Here is a 17,134-nt window from a genome sequence, read left to right on the forward strand (position 1 = left end):
GCAAGACTGAAAATATTATGCTTTTGGAGAATGTCTTCCTTCAGAACATATACTCCTTCAGTTCATTATATTACACTCCAGACTTTTCATTATCAGTGTTGTTACATTCACTCCTTGATTTCTGGTCGTACACAATAATATTGTTAATTTCATCAAATTTTCAAGTCAGTTATAATAGAGATCTAGATTGTCTGTTTCTGTGAACATGTACATGCAAGACAGAAGCATTTGTTTAATTGGTTCCTTCATCACATTTATTTTACTATAAACAGTTGTATAACCTGTTTTTTTAGATTGTTCTTGCACTTTCCAATTTTGTTCACATGGCATGATCTGTCAACCTCTCTCCTTAAAATAAGCAAGTGTATAGAATCACTTTCATTGCCCTTTTCACATGACGCTGCAGTTGTCCCATATCGCAACAATGATCAAGAGTTGGTCCTAATGTTGTATAAATCTTCTTGTAGAAGAGAAATTTGTTTACATCAAAAGTAAAGTTAAAAGTTACGAAGACTTTTCTGAAAATATTTGTCTAGAATGTAGGCTTGTACGAAAGTGAAACATGGAGGATGCAGGGTGTTGACAGGAAGAGAATAGACACTGCTACAAATGTGATGCTACAGAAAAATTTGAAGATTATATGAATAAATTAAATGACTAATAAACAGGTACTAAATGAAACTGGGGAGTAAAGAAATCTATGGCACTAAGAGACTAAACGAAGGGTTCAGTTGATAGGGCACATCCTGAGGCATCTAGGAGTCATCAGTTAGGTAATGGAAGAAAACGTGTGTGTGGGCAGGGCGAGGGGAAGGTGGAGGGAATTGTAAAGGGAGAGGAAATCAAGGCTTGACTACAGTAAACTGAATGAAATGTATGTCAGTTGCAGTAGTTACGCATTATGCAGAGATGGAGAGGCTTTCACAGGTTTGACTCATGTGGAGAGCTTCATCATACCAGTCTTTTGACTGAAAACCACAACAAGTACAGGTTTCAAAGTGCAGGCGTTTTGACAGAAGTTTGCAATAAATAAGTTGTGTATGGCTATACCTAGTTACAGTTTGGTGAAAAGTTGTCCATTGAAGAAAATTAGGCATATCTTCAAAAAAAGTGCCAAATTTAAAATAGGAATTTCACTCTCTACATTCAAGATATGTACTGACAGAACAACTATTATTTTGAAAGGCAAGACATATTTGGTTAGAAGGGTGAAAGGAAGGAAAGAGTTTAATGTCATATTAACATCAAAGTTTTTATAAACAGAACATAAATTCTCTTGGAGAGGAATAAGGGAATGAACTGTGCATAGCCTTCCCAAGAAACTTGGCCAACATTAATGTAAAATGATTTAAGGTAATGATATTATGTGCTATTATTTACAAAAAGTCATCAAGTTATGGGGGCTAGAACTAAGAAAGCCTTTTATATGTGACACTGAACTTACAACACTAATTTGGAATATCAGTTTCTCATTGGATGATCAGGTGGTGTTCTTCAAGAGCCAGTAAATCACATAACCTAATCATTTAATACGAAAATGTTTTTGAAGAAAATAATAGCAGTGGTGTTTCAAGGTAAAAATGATAATGTAGCATAAATGATTCAGAATTCTTACATGCTCATAACAAAAAATAAGTTGTATGTCTGGATTTTTCCTTCCAAGGTGTCTTTTATGAGATTTTGTGTTGAGCTAATTGTCCAGTTAATTTACTTTCTTTTCTCTGTATCATTTTAATCAATGTAGTTTTCCTTTAATTTCTTTTAGTTTTTATTCATTGGATTTTCTTTATTTCCAGGGTGTTTTTGTGGCTTGTCTACATCCCTACTGGTTCTAATTTTTCCTTTTTTTGTTCCCCCTGATTCCACCCTTCACAACTACAGCTTAAAATGCTCCAAATAAATTTCTGGATTAATGTTTTACTTGTTTCTATACTAAGGTGTATGTCTGTTAATAAATTGCTCTTATTTTTGAATGCTTGTTTAGCCATTGGAATTCTTCTTTGAATATCTTTTAAATTTCTATTGTCACCTGTTATTATACTTTATAAGTCAAAAAATTATTTATTTGCATTAGCATTTTATTTCATCTGCTAATCTTTGCGCTTACTTGTCTGTTTCATTTATCTATTACTATTAATTTGGTCTTCTTTGTCTGTCTTTTCAGTTGGTGGTTATCAAAGACACCTGAAAAAGAATTTTAGCATATAGTGTATGTCCATTTCAGAATGTGCTAAGACTATTATGGCATCTACAGATTGAATATGATGTATTTTTAACTTTGATCCCTTTGGTGCTGTTTTTCTTTAGTTTCATTCAGTTTTCCAAATAGTAGCTTCTATTTGACCCTGTCAAAAGCCTAATTTAATGATTGAATGCATTTGGCATACATTTTCCTGTTCATTTTATTTTTTCTTTCTAAAGTGGTTTTTTTTTTTTTGGGGGGGGGGGGGGGGGGTACCACTACAGCTTCTCTGGTTCCTTTTCCCCATTCCTAAATCCAGTTTTGCCTTCTAAGTTTTAGCTTCCAGTCTTTTCTTAACAGTACTGAGTTGAGAAATATATTCTAATGTACCAGTGAAATGTTCATTCTGTTGTAAACCATTTGTATGAAAGTAGCAAAGCAACAAGACAGTTTAAAAATTAAAAATAATAATAAAATAAAAATAATTATAAAACAACTAAGTCTCAACAATGATCTGCTTCTTTACTGTTAAAAATGTGCATCAAATGCTTTAGACTTTTTACCAAGCATTGTTTAAGTAGTGCATGTTACCTGTTGATAATACAAACAGATAAGAAAAAATTGTCAGAATTGTTTCCTCATCCTACACTGAGCTGGTTGAAATATTATTGTAAAAAAACTTCTAATATATAGACATCTGTGTGATTTTACCTCACTTACTGCGTAAACAAGAATTCCTTATGGTCTGACTATTTGAAGATTAATCATATTTTATTTGAGAGCAAAAGTAAGCATTATTGCTACTAATAATACTGTTGTTTCTTTTGTTTTCCTTGCATTGTCCAGAATGTGCCTTGCAGTTCTCTGGGTGCCACATGTTCCAAGTCTGTGAGCATGGCTATTGATTTTGCAAATAAAAAAGAGACTATAACATTCATCAGGGACAGCCCAGTACCTGATGTAACTTCTCTTAATAGGTAAATTTTTATTCTTAATTACTTGAAATTTTCATAAAAAAAGAAAAAAAAAAGATCTACAGCATGCAAGACATATTTGTACAGAGAAACATGTCTGTTATGGATATTGCTATAGAGAGTGAAACCTAGAAAACAAGTTATGAATAATTCATAATAACATATAGGTGGGTAATAGTTATTTTTTATTGCCTTTATTTGTTTAAATTGATCTACATATGCTCAGTCACAAAAATTAACAGTTTACTATCAATGCAACAAATTTGTTAGCTTCTTAAGAGAACTAGCATTGTTTAAATTTGAGCAATTTGTAAAAAAGGAAGCATGATCTTTAGATCATTGGTTTTGTAATGCCTTAGATAAGCACCACAATTGTAATAATGAGTGTACAGATTTATCAAAACTATGTGTCTTCCTGTGCTGCCCAGTTGTTTTCTCTTATCATGTCTTCAGGATCTGACAACCGCATATCTTCGAAATGAACCACCTTAAGTTGTGTATGAACTTGAAGGTGTACTGTAGCAGATGACACATTATCAAGAGAACAAATTTCTCATCTACTCTGAATACCTGAGTCGTCTTCAGGCTCATCAAGCTATTTTCTAATCAGAGAAAGTCTGCATCTATGCACAAACTCTGCAAGCAAGTGTGAAGTGCATGGTGAAGGGCGCTTTCTGCTGTACCATGTGTTAAAGTTTCTTGCTATTCCATTTCTGTATGGATTGTGAGATGAATGACTGCTTAGATACTCTGTGTTCACTGTAATAAGCCTGTCTTGTCTTCACAATTGTTATGGGAGTGATACATAGAAAGCTGCAATGTATTATTAGATTTCTCACATAATACTAGTTCTTGAAACTTTGTAAGTAGACCTTTTGTCAGTTAGATTGTGTCTATCTCCAAGTGTCTGCCATTTCATGATTTTTGGAATTTCCATGACACTCTACCTTTGGTCATCCAGACTTGTAACCATTCATGTTGCCCTTGTGTGCATATGTACAGTTTTGTCCTGTTTGGTCCCACACATTTGGGCAATATTCTGGGATGGGTCACATGAGTGTTTCATATGCAAACACCTTTGTAGACTGATTTTCATTTTTCCAGTATCCTACTAAAGATTCAAAGTTTACCATCCACTCACCTATGACTGAGCTCATGTGATCATTCCGTTTCATAATCCCACAAATTGTTACACCCAGATGTTTGTGTGAGTTGGTCGATTTCAATTGTGGCTTACTTATAGTCTAGTCATTGAGTACTAAATTTTTCCGTTCCATGACATGTACATTTTGATATTTCTGAACATTTATATCAGTTGCCAACTGCACTATTTTGAAACCTTATCTGGATATGACTGAAAATTTGTGCAGCACATTTCATGTAGTACAGGGTGTTCAATAAGTAACTATGCAGCTCATAACTTGCTGTATTAAAGTAATGGAAGTTATAAGAGATGCTGAAAGTGATCCCCTTGAACTTGAAGTCACAATTGAACATGTTTCCACATGTTCTTGAAGACACTATGCAGAACATCGGGAGTGATGTTCCAAATGTAACATGTCAGTGCAGCTTAGAGTTCTTATATGGTGTGCAGATTGCCTTCACGGGCCTTTCCCTTCAATGTACCCCATAGAAAGTAATCCGGTGGAGCCAAGTTAGCTGAACGAAGAGGCCAGAGTCCTCAAGAGATGATGTGGTCACTGAAGGTGTCCTTTAAAAAGTTCTTCACCATCTGTGCAGTATGCGCAGTCACCCCATCCTTTTGGAATCAGGCGTTCACAGTTTCATCCTCATTCTATTCACCTAAGAAGGGTTCCAGAATGCATTTATGGTGTTCTGAAAGTATATCTGCACAATGATGCATTTACGAGCCATGGCCCACCAAACACCAACCTTTCGATCATGCAGTGGGGACACCTTAGATTCATGCGAATTCTCCATTGTCCACACATGACTATTCTGGCTATTCATGTAACTGGAGAGGTCAAACCATGTCTTATCCATGAAAAATGTTGTGTCAAGAATCCCCTTACCATTGTCCTGCAGGAAGGGCAGAAGCCAGTTGCAAACGTTCACATGTTCCGGGCGATTGGTGTCTCTCAGTTCATGCACAACCGACATTTTGTACGGATGCATAGACAGTGGCGTCCAGAGAACCTTGTGAGTAAAACCCACAGACATGTGGGCCTGCTGAGCTAGTCATCTAACTGATATTTTTGGACTTTGCAGCATCATGTCTTGCACCTCCACCACCTTCTCTTCGGATGTGGATGCAGATGGGCTGCCTGATTTTGGAGCATTACGAACGTTTCCAGTCTTTCGAAACTTGGTGATGAGGTTCTGTACAGTATTTTGGCTAGGCATCTTCACTCCTGGGAACTTTGCTGCAAATGCAGCTTCTACTGCTAAGAAAAACTTGTCTCTATTGCTGAACACATGCTCTACAAGAAACACTCTTTGTTCAATCATCTGCATGATGACCTGGATCACAATGATGTCACAAAAGACATTGGCCTTCAATCAAACCGGACCCGTGAACAAATACAAGTACCTGGTCACATATGGTTCAAATATGTTAAAGAATGGAAAATGTATTAATAATAGACAATCACATCAGTCATTACTTAGCACAACACAACATGACACTGCATAGTTACGAGTACTTTCTGAACACCCGGTATTTCACTATTGATGAATGCATCATCTGCAAAATGGCTGAGGTTACTATTGAGACTGTATGTATTATAAGTAGTTCAGAATGTACAGGACATTCTACTGTTTCAACACCAGGCAAAAAATGTTGTTTTATTCTGGGTTCTGGAGAACATGGGAATAAGAGGCAACTGGTGTAGTGGTGAAGGAGATCTGTAAGACTAAAAAGAGTTAACATTGTGTCATTCGTCTCCAGGTTGTAATATTGCTTTTGAGGTAGAAAGTCATGCCTCAGTTAGGGAGAGGGAGGGGTAGGGGGATTCTGATGGTAGGTTGTTACAGACTGTATTTGTCAGTGCCAGCTAACACATCAATTAAGTTCATGAATTCATATGAGCTGTTTCCTCTATTAACTAGTGTGCATCAGAACAAAGGAAATCAGCTAGTAGGACATACAAGCAGTAGTTTAAAAAAATTCTCTCATTTTGCATCTTACTATCCTTTGACACCCACCAAAAAAATTATTGTATACTTTTTCAGTCATTTGTTTTGTAGCTGAGTATCATATCCAACTGTATTAAATGAGTGTATCAGCTCTTAGCACATGAATATCCATCTTTTCTACATTTCTGAACTGCTGGAGTCTCTGTAAAATGGACTGTGGACTTCATATAAATAATTTCCATCATTTATTTTTATTAATTTTATTCATAAAATGACTAATTATGTTGTATTTGCAATTTTAGGATACAGGTCCGTGAAGCTGGACTTTTTGTCTTTTCTGAGGTGCCAGACTTGGATATTGTGCTTCAATGGGATCGTGGTACAAGAGTTTATGTTAAACTGGGCCCAAGATGGAAAGGACTGGTTAGTAAAATCTTTAGAGTCATTAATACATTGTATATACAATCATTGAGCTTCAGTGAACAAGTATTGAAACCAATTGAAATACAGTAAAACCCAATTTTTAAGTTCCCAAATTTTATGTTTTCCCACTTTTTGTGTGCATTTTTGTTGGTTCCAACACACCTCCTATTCCCTCAATAGAGTGCTTTCCCATCATTAAAGATTCATTATTACAACATTCCCCGCATTTTAAGTTTTCTTTGATGTTATCATGACCTGTAGCATTGATTTTCATATAGATTTCTGCAAAAAGTGGATCTTATTCCAGCTCAGTCTTGGAACAAAGCATAAAACGCAGATGATGCAAAGTTACCGATAATGTAACATAGCATTAGCGCAATGGCACATGGGATGAGTTAACTAATGTTGATATTGTACTCTACGGGTTTTGTGATGTCACTTCCTGCTATTTCTCATTGAGGAGCCATTTCATCACGTGAAACACAAAATAATTTCTACGATATTTCACCAATGTGCCATGTAATGTTGAATCAGTAGGAGCCAAGAATGCTCCTTACATCATAAGCAGGAAGCAAGATGCCATGTTCAGTAGAAGCCCATATTTGGTGGGTTTTATGTTATTCATTACACCATTTGCCTATATGCTGTTTCTGACAACCAGCACATTGTTTGTCTCAAGAATGAATTGTTATTGCTATGATTTGTTGTAATAAGGTCATGGGAAATTCATAATGGGGTTAAAGAATTTTCATTTTTAGTTATTTTTGCATTGTAGCTTGCGTGCTGTGAGAGTAAGGTAATGTCCCATTGAAGATTCATGAAAATATGTCATTCTTGTTAGGATTTGTTATAATTAAATTTCTGTAACAGTTCAGTCATTGAAGCCTGTAGAAGACTTACATAAAATGCGAGGGTACTAGTTGGTGAGTTTCAGCATAGCATAGGTGATTGAGGCACCACATTTTGGAACCAATTTTTTTTTTTTTTCAGTTTCATGTTTTCTAAACAGTTGTGTGAGGTTGCTGTGAAATTTATAGAAATAATTTCTGTAATATTTGATGTTATGTAAATATAAGTGTGCTATCTGTCAGGAGTGAGTTTGTTCAGTTTGGTGAACTTTTATAAGCTGATGTCATTACTGAGTGAACATGTATCTTTCACTTTAGTTTTATTATGTTTGCGTGGATATTGTACTTTCTATTTATGTATACTACAGACAGAACAACATGGCTAGCATGTGGTCCAGAAAGGCAATCTGCATGTTAATAGAGCGTACATAGGAAATTGAATTGCATCCATGTTTGTGAACAAATTATGTGGTTTGCAAGCCAAATAAAGCTGACAAATAAAGCTGCTGCTGGAGAGTGCTGAGAGCACAAAATCACATTAATCACCTCGTGCCATGTGCTGATGGTGCTGTGTCTTGCGACATTGGATATCCCATCTGTGTACACATCAACATTAGCTGTCTCGTTCCATGTGCTGGTGGCTTAAGCAAGATTTTTGTTCTCAGTGTGTTGGGTCACAGCTACCTGTGCAATAGGTACACAGTGTTTGGAAGGGTTGGAGAGTATGCTGAATCACTGCCTTAACGATAATGATGACTTGAGGATAATTTAATTTCATAGTCATATACACAAACGAGCACCGCTTCTGATGACAACCATCTCTGTAACAGGCTTTCACGAATTGTTGTTAGTTGCACATGAAATATGCTAATGCATACTAGGCATGCAGTCTTAGGTTGGTACGACCTGATGAACCAAGTGATCTTCTTGTCAGCAAAAATCTATAGATTTTATGCCTACTGTTCTCTCTTTACGAAGACTGCCAACTTCAGTGTTATAACCAGTATTGTGTTACAAGTATTATTTACTATAATGTTATGATATGAATATAACAGAGGGAACCATTCCACGTGGGAAAAATATATCTAAAAACAAAGATGATGTGACTTACCAAACGAAAGCGCTGGCACGTCGATAGACACACAAACAAACACAAACATACACACAAAATTCAAGCTTTCGCAACAAACTGTTGCCTCTTCAGGAAAGAGGGAAGGAGAGGGAAAGACGAAAGGATATGGGTTTTAAGGCAGAGGGTAAGGAGTCATTCCAATCCCGGGAGCGGAAAGACTTACCTTAGGGGGAAAAAAGGATGGGTATACACTCGCACACACACACATATCCATCCACACATATACAGACACAAGCAGACATATTTAAAGACAAAGAGTTTGGGCAGAGATGTCAGTCGAGGCAGAAGTGCAGAGGCATAGATGTTGTTGAATGACAGGTGAGGTATGAGTGGCGGCAACTTGAAATTAGCGGAGATTGAGGCCTGGTGGATAATGGGAAGAGAGGATATATTGAAGAGCAAGTTCCCATCTCCGGAGTTCGGATAGGTTGGTGTTAGTGGGAAGTATCCAGATAACCCGGACAGTGTAACACTGCGCCAAGATGTGCTGGCCGTGCACCAAGGCATGTTGAGCCACAGGGTGATCCTCATTACCAACAAACACTGTCTGCCTGTGTCCATTCATGCGAATGGACAGTTTGTTGCTGGTCATTCCCACATAGAATGCATCACAGTGTAGGCAGGTCAGTTGGTAGATCACGTGGGTGCTTTCACACATGGCTCTGCCTTTGATCGTGTACACCTTCCGGGTTACAGGACTGGAGTAGGTGGTGGTGGGAGGGTGCATGGGACAGGTTTTACACCGGGAGCGGTTACAAGGGTAGGAGCCAGAGGGTAGGGAAGGTGGTTTGGGGATTTCATAGGGATGAACTAACAGGTTACGAAGGTTAGGTGGACGGCGGAAAGACACTCTTGGTGGAGTGGGGAGGATTTCATGAAGGATGGATCTCATTTCAGGGCAGGATTTGAGGAAGTCGTATCCCTGCTGGAGAGCCACATTCAGAATCTGATCCAGTCCCGGAAAGTATCCTGTCACAAGTGGGGCACTTTTGTGGTTCTTCTGTGGGAGGTTCTGGGTTTGAGAGGATGAGGAAGTGGCTCTGGTTATTTGCTTCTGTACCAGGTCGGGAGGGTAGTTGCGGGATGCGAAAGCTGTTGTCAGGTTGTTGGTGTAATGCTTCAGAGATTCCGGACTGGAGCAGATTCATTTGCCACGAAGACCTAGGCTGTAGGGAAGGGACCATTTGATGTGGAATGGGTGGCAGCTGTCGTAATGGAGGTACTGCTGCTTGTTGGTGGGTTTGATGTGGACGGACGTGTGAAGCTGGCCATTGGACAGGTGGAGGTCAACGTCAAGGAAAGTGGCATGGGATTTGGAGTAGGACCAGGTGAATCTGATGGAACCAAAGGAGTTGAGGTCAGAGAGGAAATTCTGGAGTTCTTCTTCACTGTGAGTCCAGATCATGAAGATGTCATCAATAAATCTGTACCAAACTTTGGGTTGGCAGGCTTGGGTACCCAAGAAGGCTTCCTCTAAGCGACCCATGAATAGGTTGGCGTATGAGGGGGCCATCCTGGTACCCATAGCTGTTCCCTTTAATTGTTGGTATGTCTGGCCTTCAAAAGTGAAGAAGTTGTGGTTCAGGATGAAGCTGGCTAAGGTAATGAGGAAAGAGGTTTTAGGTAGGGTGGCAGGTGATCGGCGTGAAAGGAAGTGCTCCATCGCAGCGAGGCCCTGGACGTGCGGGATATTTGTGTATAAGGAAGTGGCATCAATGGTTACAAGGATGGTTTCCAGGGATAACGGATTGGGTAAGGATTCCAGGCGTTCGAGGAAGTGGTTGGTGTCTTTGATGAAGGATGGGAGACTGCATGTAATGGGTTGAAGGTGTTGATCTACGTAGGCGGAGATACGTTCTGTGGGGGCTTGGTAACCAGCTACAATGGGGCAGCCGGGATGATTGGGTTTGTGAATTTTAGGAAGAATGTAGAAGGTAGGGGTGCGGTGTGTCGGTGGGGTCAGGAGGTTGATTGAGTCAGGTGAAAGGTTTTGTAGGGGGCCTAAGGTTCTGAGGATTCCTTGAAGCTCTGCCTGGACATCAGGAATGGGATTACCTTGGCAAACTTTGTATGTGGTGTTGTCTGAAAGCTGACGCAGTCCCTCAGCCACATACTCCCGACGATCAAGTACCACGGTCATGGAACCCTTGTCCGCCGGAAGGATGGCGATGGACCGGTCAGCCTTCAGATCATGGATAGCCTGGGCTTCAGCAGTGGTGATGTTGGGAGTAGGATTAAGGTTTTATAAGAAGGATTGAGAGGCAAGGCTGGAAGTCAGAAATTCCTGGAAGGTTTGGAGAGGGTGATTTTGAGGAAGAGGAGGTGGGTCCCGCTGTGACGGAGGACGGAACTGTTCCAGGCAGGGTTCAATTTGGATAGTGTCTTGGGGAGTTGGATCATTAGGAGTAGGATTAGGATCATTTTTCTTCGTGGCAAAGTGGTACTTCCAGCAGAGAGTACGAGTGAAGGACAGTAAATCTTTGACGAGGGCTGTTTGGTTGAATCTGGGAGTGGGGCTGAAGGTGAGGCCTTTGGATAGGACAAAGGTTTCGGATTGGGAGAGAGGTTTGGAGGAAAGGTTAACTACTGAATTAGGGTGTTGTGGTTCCAGATTGTGTTGATTGGAATTTTGAGGTTTTGGAGGGAGTGGAGCTGGAAGTGGGAGGTTGAGTAGATGGGAGAGACTGGGTTTGTGTGCAATGAGAAGAGGTTGAGGTTTGCTGGTAAGGTTGTGAAGGGTGAGTGAGTTGCCTTTCCGGAGGTGGGAAACCAGGAGAGTGGATAGTTTTTTGAGGTGAAGGGTGGCATGCTGTTCTAATTTGCGGTTGGCCTGTAGGAGGATGCTCTGAACAGCCGGTGTGGATGTGGGAGAGGAAAGATTGAGGACTTTTATTAAGGATAGGAGTTGACGGGTGTGTTCATTGGCTGAGTTGATGTGTAGGTGAAGGATTAGGTGGGTGAGAGCAATGGATTGTTCAGTTTGGAACTGGTATAGGGACTGATGGAAAGAAGGGTTGCAGCCGGAGATGGGAACTTTAAGTGTGAGGCCTTTGGGGGTAATGCCAAATGTCAGACAAGCCTGAGAAAATAAAATATGCGAGCGTAATCTGGCTAGGGTGAAGGCATGTTTGCGGAGGGAATGTAAATAAAACTTAATGGGGTCGTTGTGGGGGTGTTGTGAGGGTGACATGGTATTAGAAGGTGGAAAGTGTAACATGAGGTTGAGATGAAAATGAAAATAACTGGAGAAAGTAACTGGAGATCTGTTGTGAAAAAAGGCGAAAAAGTGTTGGTTAAAGCTGGGCTATGTTGATCCTGTGGTGAACTTGGGTTGGTAGAGAACGATGTGCACATAGGTTAGGTGGTTGTGTTGCCGCCAAAACACGTTAAAGGATGGAGAGATTCGGGAAAATTTCGAAAAAACGGCGTGTAAATGTATTAAAAAGAGTGGTTTTGTGGTGGCAGATTATGAAAATGAGGCTAACAATTGTCTGGCGAAGAAATAATGACGTTAAAACCTGTGGGAAGAGGCTAAAAATTATCAGTGATGTGGGAAGAACGGAAATGGAAATAAAGCGAAAGTTATCAGAACTAGACGAAAAGGTTGTTTAATAGGTGAAATGAACTGTTTGTGGACTAGAAACGGTGGATTTTATAGCAGCGGTATTGTTGAAAGCGGAAAAAAATTTTTGGTTATGGTTTGGAAGTGGGTGACGTATTATTGAGTCTATATAGGCGGGATAAAATTGTATAGTAGATTACAGTAAAAAGGAGAAGGTGAATACAAAGTGAAACTACTGGCACAAACAAAAAGAGAAAATAAGATGACAGAAAAGATTTCGAAATACAACAGTGACAATAACAAACGTAATTGTTGGGTTCAAATTAATGATATAAATTAATAGAGGGAAACATTCCACGTGGGAAAAATATATCTAAAAACAAAGATGATGTGACTTACCAAACGAAAGCGCTGGCACGTCGATAGACACACAAACAAACACAAACATACACACAAAATACAAGCTTTCGCAACAAACTGTTGCCTCATCAGGAAAGAGGGAAAGACAAAAGGATATTGGTTTTAAGGGAGAGGGTAAGGAGTCATTCCAATCCCGGGAGCGGAAAGACTTACCTTAGGGGGAAAAAAGGACGGGTATACACTCGCACACACACAATTATCCATCCACACATATACAGACACAAGCAGACATATTTAAAGACAAAGAGTTTGGGCAGAGATGTCAGTCGAGGCAGAAGTAAAGAGGCATAGATGTTGTTGAATGACAGGTGAGGTATGAGTGGCGGCAACTTGAAATTAGCGGAGATTGAGGCCTGGTGGATAACATGAAAAGAGGATATATTGAAGAGCAAGTTCCCATCTCCGGAGTTCGGATAGGTTGGTGTTAGTGGGAAGTATCCAGATAACCCGGACAGTGTAACACTGCGCCAAGATGTGCTGGCCGTGCACCAAGGCATGTTTAGCCACAGGGTGATCCTCATTACCAACAAACACTGTCTGCCTCTGTCCATTCATGCGAATGGACAGTTTGATGCTGGTCATTCCCACATAGAATGCATCACAGTGTAGGCAGGTCAGTTGGTAGATCATGTGGGTGCTTTCACACGTGGCTGTGCCTTTGATCGTGTACACCTTCCGGGTTACAGGACTGGAGTAGGTGGTGGTGGGAGGGTGCATGGGACAGGTTTTACACCGGGGGTGGTTACAAGGGTAGGAGCCAGAGGGTAGGGAAGGTGGTTTGGGGATTTCATAGGGATGAACTAACAGGTTACGAAGGTTACGTGGACGGCGGAAAGACACTCTTGGTGGAGTGGGGAGGATTTCATGAAGGATGGATCTCATTTCAGGGCAGGATATGAGGAAGTCGTATCCCTGCTGGAGAGCCACATTCAGAATCTGATCCAGTCCCGGAAAGTATCCTGTCACAAGTGGGGCACTTTTGTGGTTTTTCTGTGGGAGATTCTGGGTTTGAGAGGATGAGGAAGTGGCTCTGGTTATTTGCCTCTGTACCAGGTCGGGAGGGTAGTTGCGGGATGCGAAAGCTGTTGTCAGGTTGTTGGTGTAATGCTTCAGAGATTCCGGACTGGAGCAGATTCGTTTGCCACGAAGACCTAGGCTGTAGGGAAGGGACCGTTTGATGTGGAATGGGTGACCATATTTAAAGACCATCTTTAAGTATGTCTTCTTGCGTCTGTATATGTGTGGATGGATATGTGTGTGTGCGCGAGGGTATACCCGTCCTTTTTTCCCCGTAAGGTAAGCTTTTCCGCTCCCGGGATTGGAATGACTCCTTACCCTCTCTCTTAAAACCCACATCCTTTTGTCTTTCTCTCTCTTCCCTCTTTCCTGATGAGGCAACAGTTTGTTGCGAAAGCTTGAATTTTACAAGTCCTCAATCTTTCCACTCCCACATCCACACCAGCTGTACAAAGCATCCTCCTACAGGCCAACCGCAAATTAGAACAGCATGCCACCCTCCACCTCAAAAAACTATCCAATCTCCTGGTTTCCCACCTCCGGAAAGGCAACTCACTCACCCTTCACAATCTTTCCAGCAAACCTCAACCTCCCCTCATTGCACACAGACCCAGTCTTTCCCATCTACTCAATCTCCCACGTCCAGCTCCATTCCCCCCAAAACCTCAAAATTCTAATCAATACAACCTGGAACCACAACACCCTAATTCAGTTGTTAACCTTTCCTCCAGACCTCTCTCCCAATCCGAAACCTCTGTCCTATCCAAAGGCCTCACCTTCAGCCTTACTCCCAGATTCAACCAAACAGTCCTCGTCAAAGATTTACTGTCCTTCACTCGTACTCTCTGCTGGAAATATCACTTTGCCATGAAGATAAATGATCCTAATCCTACTCCTAATGATCCAACTCCCCAAGACACTATCCAAATTGAACCCTGCCTGGAACAGTTCTGTCCTCCGTCACAGCAGGACCCACCTCCTCTTCCTCAAAATCACCCTCTCCAAACCTTCCAGGAATTTCTCACTTCCAGCCTTGCCTCTCAATCCTTCTTATAAAACCTTAATCCTACTCCCAACATCACCACTGCTGAAGCCCAGGCTATCCGTGATCTGAAGGCTGACCGATCCATCGTCATTCTTCCGGCGGACAAGGGTTCCATGACCGTGGTACTTGATCGTCGAGAGTATGTGGCTGAGTGACTGTGTCAGCTTTAAGACAACACTACATACAAAGTTTGCCAAGGTAATCCCATTCCCGATGTCCAGGCAGAGCTTCAAGGAATCCTCAGAACCTTAGGCTCCCTGCAAAACCTTTCACCTGACTCCATCAACCTCCTGACCCCACCGACACCCCGCATCCCTACCTTCTACATTCTTCCTAAAATTCACAAACCCAATCATCCCGGCCGCCCCATTGTAGTTGGTTACCAAGCCCCCACAGAATGTATCTCTGCCTGTGTAGATCAACACCTTCAACCCATTACATGCAGTCTCCCATCCTTCATCAAAGACACCAACCCCTTTCTCTAACGCCTGAAATCCTTACCCAATCTGTTACCCCTGGAAACCATCCTTGTAACTATTGATGCCACTTCCTTATACACAAATATTCCGCACGTCCAGGGCCTTGCTGTGATGGAGCACTTCCTTTCACGCCGATCACCTGCCACCCTACCTAAAACCTCTTTCCTCATTACCTTAGCCAGCTTCATCCTGACCCACAACTTCTTCACTTTTGAAGGCCAGACATACCAACAATTAAAGGAAACAGCCATGGGTACCAGGATGGCCTCCTCGTACGCCAACCTATTCATGGGTCGCTTAGAGGAAGCCTTCTTGGTTACCCAGGCCTGCCAACCCAAAGTTTGGTACAGATTTATTGATGACATCTTCATGATCTGGACTCACAGTGAAGAAGAACTCCAGAATTTCCTCTCCAACCTCAACTCTTTTGGTTCCATCAGATTCACCTGGTCCTACTCCAAATCCCATGCCACTTTCCTTGACGTTGACCTCCATCTGTCCAATGGCCAGCTTCACACGTCCGTCCACATCAAACCCACCAACAAGCAACAGTACCTCCATTATGACAGCTGCCACCTATTCCACATCAAACGGTCCCTTCCCTACAGCCTAGGTCTTCATAGCAAACGAATCTGCTCCAGTCCAGAATCTCTGAACCATTACACCAACAACCTGAAAACAGCTTTCGCATCCCGCAACTACCATCTCGACCTGGTACAGAAGCAAATTACCAGAGCCACTTCCTCATCCCCTCAAACCCAGAACCTCCCACAGAAGAACCACAAAAGTGCCCCACTTGTGACAGGATACTTTCCGGCACTGGATCAGACTCTGAATGTGGCTCTTCAGCAGGGTTACGACTTCCTCAAATCCTGCCCTGAAATGAGATCCATCCTTCATGAAATCCTCCCCACTCCACCAAGAGTGTCTTTCCGCCGTCCACCTAACCTTCGTAAGCTCTTAGTTCATCCCTATGAAATCCCCAAACCACCTTCCCTACCCTCTGGTTCCTACACTTGTAACTGCTCCCAGTGTAAAATCTGTCCCGTGCACCCTCCCACCACCACCTACTCCAGTCCTGTAACCCAGAAGGTGTACACAATCAAAGGCAGAGGCACGTGTGAAAGCACCCTCGTGATTTACCAACTGACCTGCCTACACTGTGAAGCTTTCTATGTGGGAATGACCAGCAACAAACTGTCCATTCACATGAATGGACACAGCAGACAGTGTTTGTTGGTAATGAGGATCACCCTGTGGCTAAACATGCCTTGGTGCACGGCCAGCACATCTTGGCACAGTGTTACACTATCCGGGTTATCTGGATACTTCCCACTAACACCAACCTGTCAGATCTCCGGAGATGGGAACTTGCCTTTCAGTATATCCTCTCTTCTCGTTACCCACAGGCCTCAACCTCTCCTAATTTCAAGTTGCCGCCACTCGTACCTCACCTGTCATTCAACAACAATTTTACCTCTGTACTTCCGCCTCAACTGACATCTCTGCCCAAACTCTTTGCCTTTACAAATGTCTGCTTGCGTCTGTGTGTGTGCGGATGGATATGTGTGTGTGTGTGTGAGTGTATACCTGTTCCCCCCCCCCCCCCCTCCCCTAAAGTAAGTCTTTCCGCTCCCAGGATTGGAATCACTCCTTACCCTCTCCCTTAAAACCCACATCCTTTCATCTTTCCCTCTCCTTCCCTCTTTCCTGACGAAGCAACTGTTGGTTGTGAAAGCTTGAATTTTGTGTGTATGTTTGTGTGACTATCGACGTGCCAGCTCTTTCGTTTGGTAAGTCACATTATCTTTACTATAATGTTATAATGATTATCAATAATAAGTTTCACATTAAAACATCACTAGCTTCTTAATGTGGTTTCATGAAAGAAGAGGAAAACCCACACGTGCATTTGTGTATGTCAGCAATCAACCACTCCTTTGTGACTGATATTTT

General features: G+C 41.6%; 1 protein-coding gene across 1 annotated transcript in view; it reads left to right on the top strand.

Annotated features, from left to right (window-relative positions):
* LOC126251888 (hemocytin) overlaps window positions 1-17,134 on the top strand; it is a 541,167-nt gene that overhangs the window by 204,409 nt on the left and 319,624 nt on the right. The window contains exons 25-26 of the mRNA XM_049952591.1: window positions 3,029-3,159; window positions 6,555-6,675. Of these exons, the coding sequence (XP_049808548.1) occupies window positions 3,029-3,159; window positions 6,555-6,675 (252 nt within the window). The remainder of the gene's footprint in view (window positions 1-3,028; window positions 3,160-6,554; window positions 6,676-17,134) is intronic.

Source organism: Schistocerca nitens, chromosome 4 (assembly GCF_023898315.1).
Source record: "Schistocerca nitens isolate TAMUIC-IGC-003100 chromosome 4, iqSchNite1.1, whole genome shotgun sequence".
Classification (NCBI taxonomy): Eukaryota; Metazoa; Arthropoda; class Insecta; order Orthoptera; family Acrididae; genus Schistocerca; species Schistocerca nitens.